General features: G+C 48.7%; 1 protein-coding gene across 2 annotated transcripts in view; it reads left to right on the forward strand.

The window, feature by feature from the left end:
• The window catches only part of NFRKB (nuclear factor related to kappaB binding protein), a 423,246-nt gene that overhangs the window by 309,958 nt on the left and 97,593 nt on the right, over window positions 1–15,695 (forward strand). For both annotated transcript variants that reach the window (XM_069614148.1, XM_069614149.1), the window contains exon 18: window positions 7,557–7,663. In XM_069614148.1, coding sequence (XP_069470249.1) covers window positions 7,557–7,663 — 107 coding nt within the window. The remainder of the gene's footprint in view (window positions 1–7,556; window positions 7,664–15,695) is intronic.

The raw sequence follows: 15,695 nt of genomic DNA on the forward strand, positions 1-15,695 counted from the left end.
GCATTATTTTCAAATTTGTGGGGGACAACTCCCGCAAAATATCCTCCCCAAAAATATTGCCTCTGGCGAGACAAACGGCATATGTACGGCAATATTTTTGGTGGGGATATTTTGTAGGGATACCACTTCAGCTATGTAAAATGGATCCACACGGTGAACTGCATTTTACATGCCTAGGCCCTTTTTGACCCCTTCCTTCCATAACCAAAATGGAAGTGGACTTTGTGTGCAAGGCCCGAGTCGTCTCATTTATTTTATTTGAATTTGTGTTTAGCGCTGGCCCTAACCAGTGGGTCTAGGAGCGTCTTATGTGGTTCAAAGTTTGAAAAGGTGGTTGTTGAAAAAAGAAGCTACAAAAGATTTTCAGGAAAGGATAGGAAGATTAGGATAGACATGTGATAGCATTGAAGTTGGGGCAGGGTTTGTGTGTTTGGAAACAGGTATGTTTTGAGGTTTTTTCTGAACGTGGTGGTGGTGGATGCCATATGATAACTGATGGCGCTTGGGTCTGGTAACTTGCATGATGGAGTAGACCTTAGGCTTCCACTTCATTATGTGATGAGCTAGGGTGTTCCATGCCCTGGGTGCCCAGTGGGTAGATGCTTGTGTTTGTGTGCATGGGAGTTTGAAAAGTGGAATGTGTAGGAGGTGTTGGCTGGCTTGTCTGGTGTTGGTGTGGGTGATGGGTTTGAGTTTATCATGAAGGTAAGATGAAGTTTTGAGGTGGATGGCTTTGAATACAATGCAGAGTCCTTTGAAAGCAATTCTCTCAGGTATGGGGAGCCACTGGTGCTGGGCAAGAGCGGGAGTGATATGTGAATGTTTGGGTAGGTGGGGGATGGGTCTGGCTGCTGAATTGTGTATGGCTTGCAGGGACGGGGGGGCAAGGATGTTGGGGAGTCCAGCGGGGAGAGCATTTCCATAGTCCAGCCTAGAGAGAACCAGTGCTGGGACTGCAACGCGGAAGTCGTCGGGAGGAAGTATAGGATATGTCTGAATTTACATAGGAGGTATAGTTGTAGATTGCTTGTTTTGGTGACAGTGGCTCTGTGGTTTGAGAAGGAAAGGTGGAGGTTGGTGGTGAAGGCAAGGGATTTGACAGGTGTGGAGAGGGATATGCGTGGGTTGTCGGTGGTGATTTCTTGGATCCAGGAGGGGGGAGGTCGTGTTTGTTCCTTGTGTGGGGAGGGGGCTAGGGGTTTGAGGATGAAGAGGTATTCTGTTTTGGAAGAGTTGTTTGCGAAAGTGGGTGGCCATCCAGTTGGTGATGGTGGAGAGACAGGTTCTGAGGGTGTGGAGTTGTGAAGGGATGACATTTGTAAGTATATTTGTGTCATCTCGGTATTGGTGGAAATGTACGTTGTGTCTGTCCAATGATATAACATATAGGTTGAAAAGGAGTGGTGATGGGGAGCTGCCTTGCGGGACCCCATACTTGAAAGGGGGTGAGAGCTGTTGATCATCAGCACACCCCATAGGCTGAAAAAACTAGACGACTCTTACAGGAGCTTTGAGATAGATGGCAACAAGATTGCTGTATCTGAATATGTAAAAACCCTTGGAGTGTTCTTTGATGCCCACCTGACCTTCCAAAAGCACGTGGCCTATCTTAAATCATCCTGTGCTTTCCTTACACATCTTCTTTGGCAAATACGTCCCTATTTGTCTGAAGCAAATAGAGCATCAATCGCAGCTGCGATTGAAAATACTAAACTGGACTATTGTAATAGTCTCTTTATTGGCACTACCAAATCCAATATAAAGAGTCTTCAAACAATTAAAAATGGAGCAGTTCAGGCGGTGTGTGGATTGAGTTGTCAATCCCACATTACAGAACACCGAAAAAGACTACACTGGCTCTCTATTGAGCAACGATTGACCTTTAAGGGGCTAGTCATAGTCTTTAAATGTATATTAGGTAGTGCCCCAGAATATCTCAAGGCAAGATTAAAAATGGTAACACCCAAACGTAGCTTATGTTCAAATAGTCAGATGCTGTTATTTCAACCACGCACGATCACAACAAAAACTAGGCAGAGCAAGTTTTGCAGCCTGGGGCCCAAGAAATTGGAATGTAATTCCAATTTATCTGAAACAATGTGCAACGCTGCAATAGTTCAGGAAACGGCTGAAGACGTTCCTGTTTGAAGGCTAAAAAAAAAAAACCTCACATATGATCCCAAAAATCAAAATCTGCCTCTCCTTATGACACTGCCTGTCATTTGATTAAGAATGACTTCTGAACCCCACCTGCATCCATGTCTTGTTTTTTGTCTGTTCTTGTCCATGTGAGCGCTCTGAGACCTTTGGGTGAGAGTTGCGCTATACAAGAAAATATTTAGTTAGTTAAGTCTGATCGATAAGGGGGCATCGAGATAGTGTCATGTCGGTGAGAAAGGAGGTGAACCAGTCTAGTATGGTGCCAAAGAAATTCATCCTGTGGACTGGGAGGTCTAGTAGAATGGTGTGATTGATGGAGTCGAAGGCTGCAGACAGGATGAGGAGTAAGAGTAGTGCTGTGTGCTGTGGCGGTCATCGAGGATGTGAAGAGTAGCGGTCTCAGTGCTGTGCTGAGGTGGAAAGCCAGACTGGAAGTGGTTGAGTAGGTTGTTTGTGGTGATGTGTTGTTGCAGTTGGGTAGTTACAAAGCATTCCATGATTCTAGCAAGGTATTGATGGATAGTAATGGGCGGTAGTTTTCTGGGAGCGTGGGGTCGAAAGATGTTGTTTGAGGAGGGGTGAGATTTGTCCAGTTTTGAGTGCAATGTAAGAGACGGGAATTGATAAGCCAGTTGGGAGCTAGGGCGGTGATGCAATTGGATGCAGATTGGGGTGTCCATGCATCAAGGAAGTGTGCAGGTTTTGTTTGGCAGTGATGGTGTTTGTCGAGGGGTGGAATGCATGGGAGGGGGTGGTATGAGTTGGAAAGCGGAGGGGAGGGCTGTCCTGATGTGTATTTTGGAGATGAAGTAGTTAATGAGAGAGCTGTACACTGCAGTGAATGGGGGTGTGAAAGGTGTGGATGACGCTTTAGAGCGGGACTTGACGACGATGAATAGTTTCTGTGTATGATTGGTGGCGGATTGGAGTTCTTGGAAGTAATGGGTGGCTTTGGCATTGCGTATGGCTGTTTTCTAATTGTTGCTGCAGTGTCTGAGTAGTGTCCTGGTTGAGGGGCATGGGTTCTTTTGCCAGGCCCTTTCTGCGTCTGGCTTCCTGCTTGATAGAGAGGTGGGAACTGTTGAACCATGGTTTGTGGTGGTGGTTGTAGAGTTTTTGTAATTTGAGGGATGCAATTTTGTCGAGTGCCTGTGTGATGATGGTGTGGTAATGGTGGATTACGATGGACGGATGTGCGTTTGGGGAGGGGAGGGAAGTAGTATCAGTGGTGCGAAGGCTGTCTGTAATGTGTTTGGCTTGTCTGGCTAGTGGTGGTTAGAGGGTATGTGTGGGCAGGCACATGACTTTCCATTATCCTGCTTTGTGTATTTGTAAGAGAAAATGGCCCTCTTGTATCACAGGATGCCTGTGTCCCAGGAGTGGAGGCTGTGTTTAGCCTGAAACTAGTTTAGGCTGGCGTATGCAAGCACCCGTCAGGGACAGTCTTGATTCCATTACATTCTGTGAGAGAGCCGTCCAAAATGCATGCATGGATGTGCTTGGAGGGATAGTCTGTCCTTGCTGGACCCAATTCTTGGTGTGCGATTGGGTGCTAGGCTCACGGACTGCCTCCAGAGGGGGATAAAAGCAGTCCCCTTTACCCACACCCTGTGCTTATTGCTCGGATTCTGTACCTGCATTTCTGGAAGTCCTGCTGCTAAAGGAAAGATTGAAACTCTGCACAAGCTGCTTTTGATGTTCTGAAGAATCAGATGGCGAAGTTCTGCCAAACCAGATGACCAGAATGAACCCTCTGCAGCGTGCCTTTCTTCAAATCCGAAGGGGACGACTGGTTCACAGCTCCTGATCATTAGGCCCAATCTCCCTGAAGCTCCTGACCATGCTTGCATTGTAGGACCCTGAAGTGCGTGCCCTATGCTGCCAGGACTCCAACAAAACTCTGTGCAAAACCTCCTAGAGAATCTTAATCCCAGGATATTGGGCATCGCCCCTAACTTGGAAGATCCAGGCCTCCGATCTTGCAACTGCACCACTGAACTATCCTCCCGTTCTCCTGTCGCTGGCTCCTCTGCTGTGTGACTACTTCAGTTTCTCTTCAATGTTTGCTCTTCTATGGAGCCTCATGAAGATGACCCCAAATTCTTGGAAGTTGAAACCTGTGCCCGAGGATGACTGGAGAACTCTTCTTCGACTACTACCATCAACCATAGTCTGCTTGTGTTTCAGCTTCTCTGGCCCCTACCCTTAACCTGGGAATCGCCAAATGGTGAATAATCATCCTTCCCAAAAGTCTTTTGGTGCAGTAGGGACCCTTGTGTGGTGTTGCTGGAACTTACAGTGGTCGTCAAACATGCACAGCCACCTCATCTTGGTATTGCTAACCATCTTCTGCAGAACTGTGGGGTTTTTTTTGTTGTTTTTTTGGGCTCCAGGTATTTGCTCCCCTGACTCTCGGATTTTTCTGGTCAGCCTGCTTCTCGTTTATTTCTTCTTCCCCGGGCCCTCATCGTTACAAAGGGTCTTTTGTGCTGCTCCATTGGAACTTGCAAGAGCTGCTCCCTGGGACACTTTTGCACAGAGGTAAATCTTTCCCGCCAAAGACTGGCCCCAGTCCGCATTACTGGATTTCTGAAACTGTCTGGCCTAGTTAGGGAAAGTGTATTCCAGTGTAGAATAATCTTGAGCTTGATCTATTAGTACTAATGATACCTACTATCCTAAGCTGGAACTGTTCTGCTACGGCTGCCAATAGAGCGAGTTTAGATGGTTACACACCCCTCTCCAGATGCTCGATAAAAGCCATTTTATTCACCTGATGAGGTACCCTGTACTTTTGGCTGGCTTTTCTGGGTTTTGGACTTTTTCTTTCTGCCAGTCAGTCCTAATCAAAATGCTGATGAAGATCGACTCCGTTTTTGGGCTCCATCTTTAGTCCTTATGTCCCCTAAGGTGGTGCACCCTCTCTCTGGTAGTCATGTAGCTAGGCTGGTTGTGGCGTTTTGCTTTGTGTAAAATGGTGGTGGAAACAAATGTACCTGACTGGGTTCTTTTTTGGCTCTATGATCATTTTGCAGAATTAATCAATTTCTCAACCCCTATTGCCCGGGTCTGTTGTGCAACAGAAGTTGTAGTTGTATAGCTGGTTACTTTTCCCAATATATCCCTGTCCACCTCCTAGTCCCTCCCTGCCTCTCCAGGGGACACCTCCTGGACCCACTGCCCTTTCTTTTAAATCCCCACCCACCCACAATGCCTTTCCCTGCTCGCCAAATGTGGGGGACTGCCCCAGGAACCACGGCCTTCCAGCTACCCCCCAATCCATTCCCTTTTCTTTTCTCCTCCTTCCCTGACCCACCCCATGCACTCATGACTGCAAGCTCCTCTCCCTTCTGCTCCACCATTGGCCAAGCCCATATTGTACCCATTCACTGTTTAGCTGGTGTGCAGTTGGGCTGCAGTGCTGCTAATCCACACCTTTCCCATTCTCTAGAAGAAGATGTAAATATCCACCTGGGCAACCACATACATAGCTCTGCTAATGGTTACTGCTGGCCCGGCTCTTCTTCAGAGACACTCTCTTTCCTCTTTACTTACAAATGCCATGCTTTCACCACACACAGTCTGCCAGTGAGCTTATATGTGCAACATAAGGGTAGTAGTGCTTCCTCGAGTGTCCCTCAAAGGAAACGCAACATAATGTGCGCACTTAATCTTCCGTGAAGACCTTCACTTTAATTGTGTGGATAGATAATCCGAATGGCGCCAGGGCTATGCAAGCGGCTTCCTAGGAGCATTCTGAGAAGGAATAGAATAGTATCAGACGTTATGCTAATTAAAGGTCCAGTACTGTGGAAATTTAGGCAATACTTTGCAGGGACTAAAACGTTTGATGGAGTTCCTGGCCTGCATCTGTATTGATATAACCAGCATAAAATGAAGGTGGAATCCAAAGGGGATAAAAGGTACGACATCCTTTCATCGCCTGCCTGTTCATCCTCAGGCTTTTTAACGTGCACATTCCATCGAATGTGCGCATGGAATTTTTTAGGTGGGAGTGCGAAAGGGCAGATAAGGGTTTGGGCGGGTGGGCAATAGCAAAAAATAAGTGTGGGAAAGGGGTTTGGGGGTACCCACGCCAAAAAAAACGAGCATATTCGATGTAATGTGCACGTTAAAAAGCCTGGGGATGAACAGGCAGGCGATGAAATGATATAAACATCCTCCTGTTTTGGGCGAGAGTCATTAGGATAAAAGTTTCTCTGAGCAAATGTCCCCATGAAATAGCTATAAAATGTAGCCAGCAAAACATTGCTTTGAAAAATGTAGTCATTCAATACAATCAATGCAAAGTATAAACATTTTGCGAGTAATGAGGTCGCTAAAAAAGCTAATTTTAAATACACAGAAGTACAAGGCTGTAACACTAACAATGACTTAAACCTAATTCAAATGCCACAATCGCCCCCACTCTCTTCCTAAACCTTGCGCTAACTCTTAATTGATACCCTGAACACTAACCCCCAGCACACTAAAGCATTTTATTTGCATGTTACTCATTACAAAATCAATGGAAAATGACAGTGAACCTGACTCCAAACCATTACCAGCGCGCCACAAAACACATAAGCAGTGCCTTAACCCAAACCCTTGCTCTAATCCTAACCTTACCCTAACTGCAGCTCTAAGACTTACCCTAATGCTTACTTTGCTCTAAGCACAAGGTTTATCCCAGCCCCCTATCCTATGCAAACATCAGCAGCCCTCTCCAGCCTCCCTTTCCCTTTCTTTAACACTTAGCACGTGAGCGCCTGGAGACCGTGCAAATGGCAGAGGTGCGCGGTACAAATCATCATAACATACCCAACCATTATTCTATTTGCTTTAGCCCGACCATAGCCCCTATCCTATCACTTGCCCATATACTTAATCTACCCTAATGACTAACCAAACCCCAACAACTCTGCAGTAACCACCCTTACCCTGATTCTAACCGAAATCTTTACTCTCACCCTAACAGCTATCCTATCCTTGCCCTAAACCAGGCTATCGCAAAACCCTCCTTAACCCTAACAATTCCCCAACAGCTCTACATTTCTGGCATCTTTTCCGCTGCATTGTTTGACTGCATATGGATTGGCGACGCGTTCATTGCAGAGGTATTTTCACCTCACCGACTACATTTTTGCTGACACCAATTTCACTGGATACTGATAAAACCAGTTATAGGCCGAACATTGGGTTGAAGGGTAGCAGGGAAGGTGGTTTTTATCATGTGTGCTTTAAGAAATTCACGAACGCCAGATGTATCGGGTTGGGAATGATAATGGTGCAGCAGGATTACCGATAGGGTAGTGCTGTGCGGAAATTGAGGGGATTATCTCTACACAGAGTCCTTTATTCCAGAATAAATCTACTCTGTTCTTCTTGCCTTCCAGTCCGTGATGCTGCTGCCCGTCTTCCAAATGGAGAAGGGACCCGTGCAGAGATCTGCGAGCTGCTGAAGGATTCACAATTCCTGGCCCCAGATGTCACTAGTGCACAAGTGAGTGGTTGAGAAAAACACTGATTTAACTGCAAATGTATGAAATGTAGTCTTGCCATTCAGATCGGTCGTACTTGAATGCATTCTGTGTAGATTACTCTGAAGGTTTCTGATGGTGTAAGAAAGGATGTTGAGGTGGCTGATCCTTGGTTGAAGAAATGATACATGATTGGAAACATTTTTTAAATAGGCTCTTTTTACATGTAGCAGTAACATTTTGCATTGTGTACTTTTTAAAATGTGGAAATAGTGTGTACTGTATTTAATTTTGTATTCAATTATTGTATTTTGTGATTTTAGTCTTATAGAAAGAAACCCTAGTTTTAACATTTTGTTTGGGAATGTGTTCGTGGCACTTTTGGGTTGTTACTTGGCTGGTGGCACATCCCTCTTTTTGCGTGCTGTTTCACATGTCTCTTACACCACTCTACCAAGTCAATCTTAAAGTGTCTGATTGTTGTACATTTTCAGCTGTGACTCAGTCTGATGTCTTTCAAAGTGGGACTGTATGTGCATATGACCACTTTCTGTGTCGTCTCATTGCTGTACAATATGGTCTTCTATCCTCTGAAAACTTGGATATTTCAAAGACCACTTGTGTAGGGTGTAGGTTCTTGGGAAGCCAACCTTGGATGACCTGCAAAGGTTTAACACAAGTCTATCCAAACTCACTTGGTAACCAGGCTTCACAGTAAGGTGTAGACTAAGAGGATCAGAAGCTTGTGAACAGTGAACATATGCAAGGGTTTGGCAAACCATATATTGTCTACACGCAGTCCACTTAATTTTTACAAACACAGATTTATTAAGGCTGAGTACTGCAAGTAACAACCATAGAACTATTCAGTTGGTTAGGTGTCCAATTGTGAAAGGTAAGGGTAAGCTATTATCTCAATTGTCCATACAGTCACAATGCAACCGGGGCGGTCAAGAAACTGAGGGGGGGGGGGCAAAAAAAACCAAAAGTGGGGGAAAGGGAAAAGGGGACACAGAGCAGTGAGAATCATTGACTGTCCAACCATTTTCCCCATACTTTTTGAAATTTGCGAGGACACCCTCTTGCTATGTAGATTCGTCTCTCCAGAGAGGCGCACCTGGTGACTTTGTTCGTCCATCGAGTTAGGCTTAATGCCGCATCTGACCCCCAGTTCATAGCAACCACTCTTTTACCCACCCCCAATGCTACTGCCACAAACAATTTTTCATGCTTGGTGAAGTTCAGTTCTCCCCATATTCCCAGCAGTATCAACCTTGGATCTAGCGGTACATAAGATCCCATTGTCTTGCTTATTATGCGTATGCATCCCCCCCAGAAAGTCTGTACCACAGCACACTCCCAGACTGTATGGAAGAAGGTTCCCTTTACATGCTTGCATCTAAGGTAAGATTCCATAACCGCCCCCCTCCTCCCACTTGGCCAGCATGGTGCAAGAGTAATCGGATCGGTGTAGTACCTTGAGCTGGATCTGGCGGAGTTTCGCATCTATACTAATTTCACGTGGGAACATCAACGCTTCCACCCATTCCTCCTGTGCCAGCGCCCCCATGTCCCTTTCCCACTTCTGCTTCAGCGCGGTTAATTCTTGAGTGCCAAAGGAGTTAATGACCTGGTATAGCGTAGAGGTAACCCTGGAGGGAATGCGTTCCACCAGGATGTTGGTCTCCAAAGGAGAGTAGAGCAGGACTTCTCCTAAATCCACAAATTGAGCGCATAAAGCGTGTATCAGTCGGATGTACCCGAAGTATTCTGCTTGCCTCAGGTCGAATTGTTCCTCAAGATGTCAAACTCGACCACACTACCCCCTTGAATCACTTGACCCAATGTATGTATGCCACGTCCCTCCCAATTCCCCACCGTCCCCATCTTTTGGATCTCCACGAGAAACACATTATGCCATAGGGGTTGAGCCAGTGTGGGTCTAGAGCCCCACCCGATGTGTTTATGTGCTTCCTCCCATATATATCGAACATGTAATGTCATGAGCGGGGTTTCGGCTACGGTATCCCGGGGAGCATATAGTACCTGGAGGGGGGGAGGGTTTGGGATCATAGCTGCTAGTTCCCTCTTGATATGCGGGAGCTCGCTGTGCCCATGTAGCCAATCATTTCCTGCCACTGTCTGTGTCGCTAGATAATAGGTGCGAATACATGGTAGTCCAATTCCCCACTCCCAGACGGAGCGCTGCAGTGTCTTAAGAGCTATTCTGGATTGTTTTCCTTTCCAAAGAAGAGCTCGTATATGCCTGTCAATAGCTGTGAAGATATCTGATGGAATGGGCAAAGGGGCGCACTGTAAGACAAACAAAAGCCTCGGAAGTGTTAGCATTTTAATTAGCGCGGCCCTGCCTAGTATAGACAATGGTAAAGATTGCCAATGGGGGATGTCCGCAGCAAGCACATCCAAGGCAGGCTGCAGGTTCAGTTGGAGATATTCCTCCAGGGAGGGGCTGATTTGTATACCTAGGTATTTAAAGCCGCAGATGGAAACTGTATAAGGGCAGGGGTCAGGGATCGTGTCTGCTCTAACGTGAATTGGAAAGAACACCATTTTTTGAGTGTTTACCTTTAGGCCGGAGTATCGTTGGTAGTCCGTAAGTATTTGAGATACCACCGGGCAAGAGGACATCAGTTTGCTGAGATAAATAAGGAGATCGTCTGCATATAATGAAACCCGGTCTTCTCCACCCGAGGGCCATACGAATCCCGCCCACTGTTAATCTTCGTGGAGCCAAATCGCGAGCACTTCTATAGCAAGGAGGAACAGGGGAGAGAAGGGACAGCCCTGTCTAGTCCTGCGCCTTAATGGAAATGTTTTAGACCGTCTACCTTTCACCTGAACTCTTGCAACGGAAGACGCATAGAGAAGCTTGGCCCACGAGAGAAAGCCCTGCCCAAAGTTCATTCGTTCTAAGATGCCCCATAGAACGTCCCACCCCACCGAATCGAACGCTTTTTCAAAATCGACCGCCAGCAGGGCAAGCGAGTCAGGAATATTAGGGGCACTATCCAAAGCGAGCTGAAGCCTGCATAGATTCATGCGGGTAGATTTATTAGGCATGAACCCGCACTGGTCTGGATGGACCAAGGACTCTATCACTCTTAGTAGTCTGTTGGCTAGGGCTCGGGCTAAAATTTGTGCCTCTCCATTTATAAATGAGATGGGCTTATATGAGGCACACTGCTCGGGGGTCGACCCTGCTTAGGCAGTACCACTATGCACGACTCCTTAAGGTCCTGGGGGAGGGCACCACGTCTCTACACCGGAGGAACATACGGTGCATATGCGTGATTAGTGAACTGCCCGTGCGCTTCCAAGTTTCCACTTGGAATCCATTGGGTCCCAGAGTTTTCCCGGTTTGGAGCTTCATGGGCGCCGACCACACCTCATCCTCCAGGTTAAGAGCGTCGTTCTGTTGCGTGGTGAGGCGCGGAAGTACCACCGAATCTAGGAAATTCGGGTGCCCAATCGCAGGATTCCCTCCCGGGGGTGAATAAAGGCGTTCATAGTGTGCGGCAAAGGCCTCTGCTATATTGGAATCCTCCGTCACCTGCTCCCCATTTGGCAATTGGATCTTTTGGACATATCCTTTACGTTGTTCCCTTCTCCCCAGCCAGTCCAATGTTTTCCAGGCCATGTCTCCCTGTTCGTAAATCTGGCTCTGGGTCGACCAATGGGCGGTCCGAGCGTTGTCTAGGGCCAGGTTTCTTAAGGTTTCCTGTGCTGTTTCAAAGGCCTCCTGTGAGGTCTCCGTACCTTCTTCTAAGAAATGAGCCGCCCGATCTGCCACCCTTCCCTCCCCCTCTGAGCTCCCGACTGTGGTTCTGCCTATGGGCGGTCACCAGAGAGATAGCTTCTCCCCGTAAGACCGATTTATAAGCTTCCCAGGTCATGATTGGATAATCTACCAAGCCTACATTAAGCGCAAAGTATTTGTTTGACTTGTTTGTCAGCCCTTCCGCTATTTCCGGGTGCCCCAAGTAGTATGAATTCAGCCGCCAAGAGACGTCTGATTTCTGATGACTGCTCTTTAGGTTCACTAATAGGGAGGAGTGATCAGAGATGCCCCTAGCCAAGAGGGTCGCGGATAGAAGTCTATGGGATGAGCTCTGAGGGATGAAGAGATAATCAATTCTGGACAATGTTCTGTGTGCGTGTGAATAGAACGAAAACCCCAGCTCATTTCTGTGTAGGGATCTCCAGGTATCTAATAGCCCCATGGAATCAGTAAACCTACGAAGTGCAGTCTGGCCCAACTGACCCGTTGCCCCTTTGTGTGACCTGTCCGCAGCAGCCTCCATTACATTGCTAGTCCCCTCCCAGGGCCCACACATCTGCCCTCTCCTCCCATAGTAATGTTTGTAGCTCTTGGAAAAGTATTCCCGTGAGTGCAGGGGGCGCATACGCCGCGAGAAAGCCCCATCTTTCTCTCCATAGGTCACCCAACACTACCACATATTGACCGCTAGGGTCGGCTCGGACCTTTTTGACCTGGAGGGGGATGCGCTTATGAATAAGTATCATTGCGCCTCTTGCACCTCTCGTAAATCCCGCCAGGTATGACTGCGGATAGTTGGACCTCCTGAAAAACCTACATTCCGTTCCCACTAAATGAGTCTCCGTGAGGAAGGCCACTCCTGGGGAGTGTCTGTTGAGGTATTGCAGTATTAACGTTCGTTTGATGCTTGAGCCTAGGCCGTTCACATTCTATGTCAGCAAGGACTGCTGGCCAGTCTGCTGACCATTAGTGCGCTGAGTGTAGTCAGCCATTCAGGAGGATCAATTGGACCATTCGTTCCCCTCCAAACTCCCCTGCCGCCCCACCCCCGCACACCCCTCGCCGCCCCACTCCCGCACACCAAAAATGCACTCCGTGAACTAAAACATACCCTAGTATCAAACGCCGTATTTCTCCCTTCCAGCGCAACCGGTGCCTTCAGCGCCCATAAACCTTAAACTCCCCCCACAACCCCCCAACCGAAAGCACCTGTCGCCCTAACTTAAAACAAGGAACCATGAAAATTTATCAGAGGGTTTCCCTGATAGATTGGATCGCTGCTCCAGCCAACCAATCTGGGCTGCCCGCTTGAATATATGTGTCCCTTGAGTTAAACGTCTCCTGCTTGGGCCCGGAGAAGGGGTCAAGAGACCCTTAGGCCCTGTCTTCTGGGGTCATCAATTCATTGGGGCTCCACTAGGTCTTCAGCACTTTTCATGCCTTTCCAGTTCCTCTGGGTGAAGTATCTTCTGTGCTGTCCATACTTGGTATAGGTGTCTGACCCCGGGACGGGGAGGCAGAGCCGTTCTCTACTCTTTCTGCACCCTCCTTGGACCTCGGAGAGGACAGGACTTGGGTTTCGAGCCAATCCCACGCCTCTTTCGGGTTGTAGAACACCTGGATTGAGTTACTGTAGTACAGTTTGAAAGTGGCCGTGAAAAAAAGCACTTATTTGATATTTAATGCTGCCAATTTCCGCTTAATTGAGTCATGGGACTGGCGGGCTTTTTGGACCTCCCGCGTGTAATCAGGGAAAAAGCCTATACGATTCCCATTGTATGTAATTGGGCCTTTTGAGCGTGCCATGTGAAGGATTGTGTCTCAGTCTCAGAAGTTCATCAGCTTGGCTATTACTGTCCGAGGCGGCGCTCCGGGCACTGGTCTACCCATGGGGACTCTGCGCCCTTTCGATGGAAAACAATTTGGAGAGCTTTTGAGGAGCCATAAGATCTGCGAGCCATTCCTCCAAGAAGAGTTCCAGCGATGGGCCCTCCTCCCGTTCTGGTAGCCCCGAGGATGCAGAGATTAATGCGCCTGGAGCGGCCCTCGCTGTCCTCAGCCCTGACCTCGAGAACGGCCAGTTTTTTCTCCACTTGCGCTAAACGTCCCTCCACCTTTTTTGGCCGCTTCCTCAGCATCGGAGATCCTCTGCTCAGTTTCCCCAACCCGACAAGACAGATTCCTCAAGTCCTGGCGAAGGAAAAAGACCTCCGAGGATAGCCTGTCTATTTTCGCTTCCACGGATGTTCTCGACTCTCCAACAGCTGCCATAATGTCGGTAAGGGACAGGACCTGGCCTTTTCTGCGGATGGATTGTCGTTCCCTCCACGACCGTTGGTAACTGGGACCTTTGTCGGGAAGGCCGTGGTGTATTTGTCTATTTTATTCTGTGCCATGGTCTTGGCACACGCCCGTTGTCCCAGGCCTCTTCAAGCCTCCCAGAGTCTTTAATGCCCTCAGCGAATTCTTAAGTACTGTGGGCCCTCTTCTTCCCGCCCTGCGGTCTGCCGTATCGCACATTTTGGGCACATTTTGGGCTGTGTCCTTCCCCACCCTAATTTGCGGGCGGTATATCAAGAGCCCCTGTCACCCCCGGTCCGGGGTGTCCCTTTTACTCATGCGTTGTGGCATCTGTGTTATCTGGCTGTTTAGATCTCCCATGCACCTCCAGTGGCCGCAGGCCAGCCCAGGAAATCTCTGCGCCCTCCCCCTCCCAATGTCCACCCTGCGTGTTATTGCCACCAGGACTCATAGAAAATGGCGGTTCACGTACCCGAGCCGACCAGGGGGTTCCGCCCAGGACCTCAGCTCCAAGCAGCTCTGGGTTTTCTTTATGTTGCCGCTTTGCGATCTTTGCTTCAAGCCCCACGGAGGAGGGAAAGTGCTCCAGACAGCGCCCGCGGAGTCTGGGCCAGACGGGCAGCCGGACCGCCCGGGTGGTCCAGAAGACGCTTGCAGGCACCCGCGTCCTGATCCCGAGAGGCCACCCGGGTCCCGGCTCCTCTCACCATTAGCCCGACAGGCTGGTCCGGCCGTGGCCCGCCATTGCCCACCACAGTATCCCCGGACCTCACCGCGGCGACTCCTTCATTTGAGTCGCGTCCCAGCCCCCCGCACGGGCTGGGCCAGAGGAGAACCGGTGGTCTGCCGCCTCCTCAAAGCCCACTCCAGGGCAGGGTCTTCTCTGGCCGCCCCTTGCACTGCGGTGTGTGCCTCCTTCCCTCGGCGCTGCTGTCGCTCCGCTGTGCCGGTAAGGCGCCTCGGGGGCCGCCACAAGCCGGATCTCACCCACTGTCACCAGCTGGCCCAGCCCGCCGCGGCACCACCGCTCAGCTTTTCTCCCACGCCGGGCCGCCGCAGCCGTTAGCACAAATTTCGGCCCCAAGACACCACTGAATTCCGTCCAAACCTGGTCCAAACTTGGTCGGGATGTTGTCGACCCGTATTGCTTCAGCCAGATGAAAGTTATGTTGGGTCACTTCACGGTAATGCAGGATATTTACAGGATTTGGGGCAGCCCAGACGGAGCAGTAGCAAACTACGTCTGCATCCGTTGGCTGCTCACAGCGCCCTCCACAATCACTCTTAAATGTCCTTATGGCAAAAAGATATTGAGTTTTATCACAAGCCTCATATGGGGAACTTGAGACAATGATGCATATGAAACATGGAAAGCTGTTTTTACCACCTCCTTAGTTAAGTGACCGGTTAATTAGACTTGTGGTGCTTGAATGCCTGAGAGAACCTGGGGAACCCTAAAACTTTAGAGGGACTTTTACATAAAACAGTGTCAGGTGGGCTAATGAAATGTGGTTCTCGGGTTCTGAATCTCCAGTATATCAGCTCAAATGAATGCCTAATCTTGATGATCCCTTGCCACTCTCGGGCGCGCTACAATACAAAGCAAACCTTTACGTGATGTGGCCAACAAATTCTTCACATTTTTGGCTACCCTACCCTAACCGAAATAATGTTCCATGGTTTGGCCAACGTGTACAATAATCCTAAACTGTACATGTCCAGCAATATGCTAATATAAAAAAGCAGCTGTTTGGGGAAGCCTCCTTCAGGAATTCCATTCTAGATGTTCTTCAGCCTCTCTGCTGTCACCTCATGTCCCAGGGCCCCTCCCAGGCATTCAATTCCATGGCTGTCTCTTCTTGGGCATCTCAGGGGTGTCTTCCAACATTCACTGTTGGGCCGCTCTCTGCTCAGCAGTCTTCCGGATTCTTAGGAGGTCTCTCCTAGACATTGGG

Source organism: Ambystoma mexicanum, chromosome 9 (genome assembly GCF_040938575.1).
Source record: "Ambystoma mexicanum isolate Mex_15411 chromosome 9, UKY_AmexF1_1, whole genome shotgun sequence".
Taxonomy (NCBI): Eukaryota; Metazoa; Chordata; class Amphibia; order Caudata; family Ambystomatidae; genus Ambystoma; species Ambystoma mexicanum.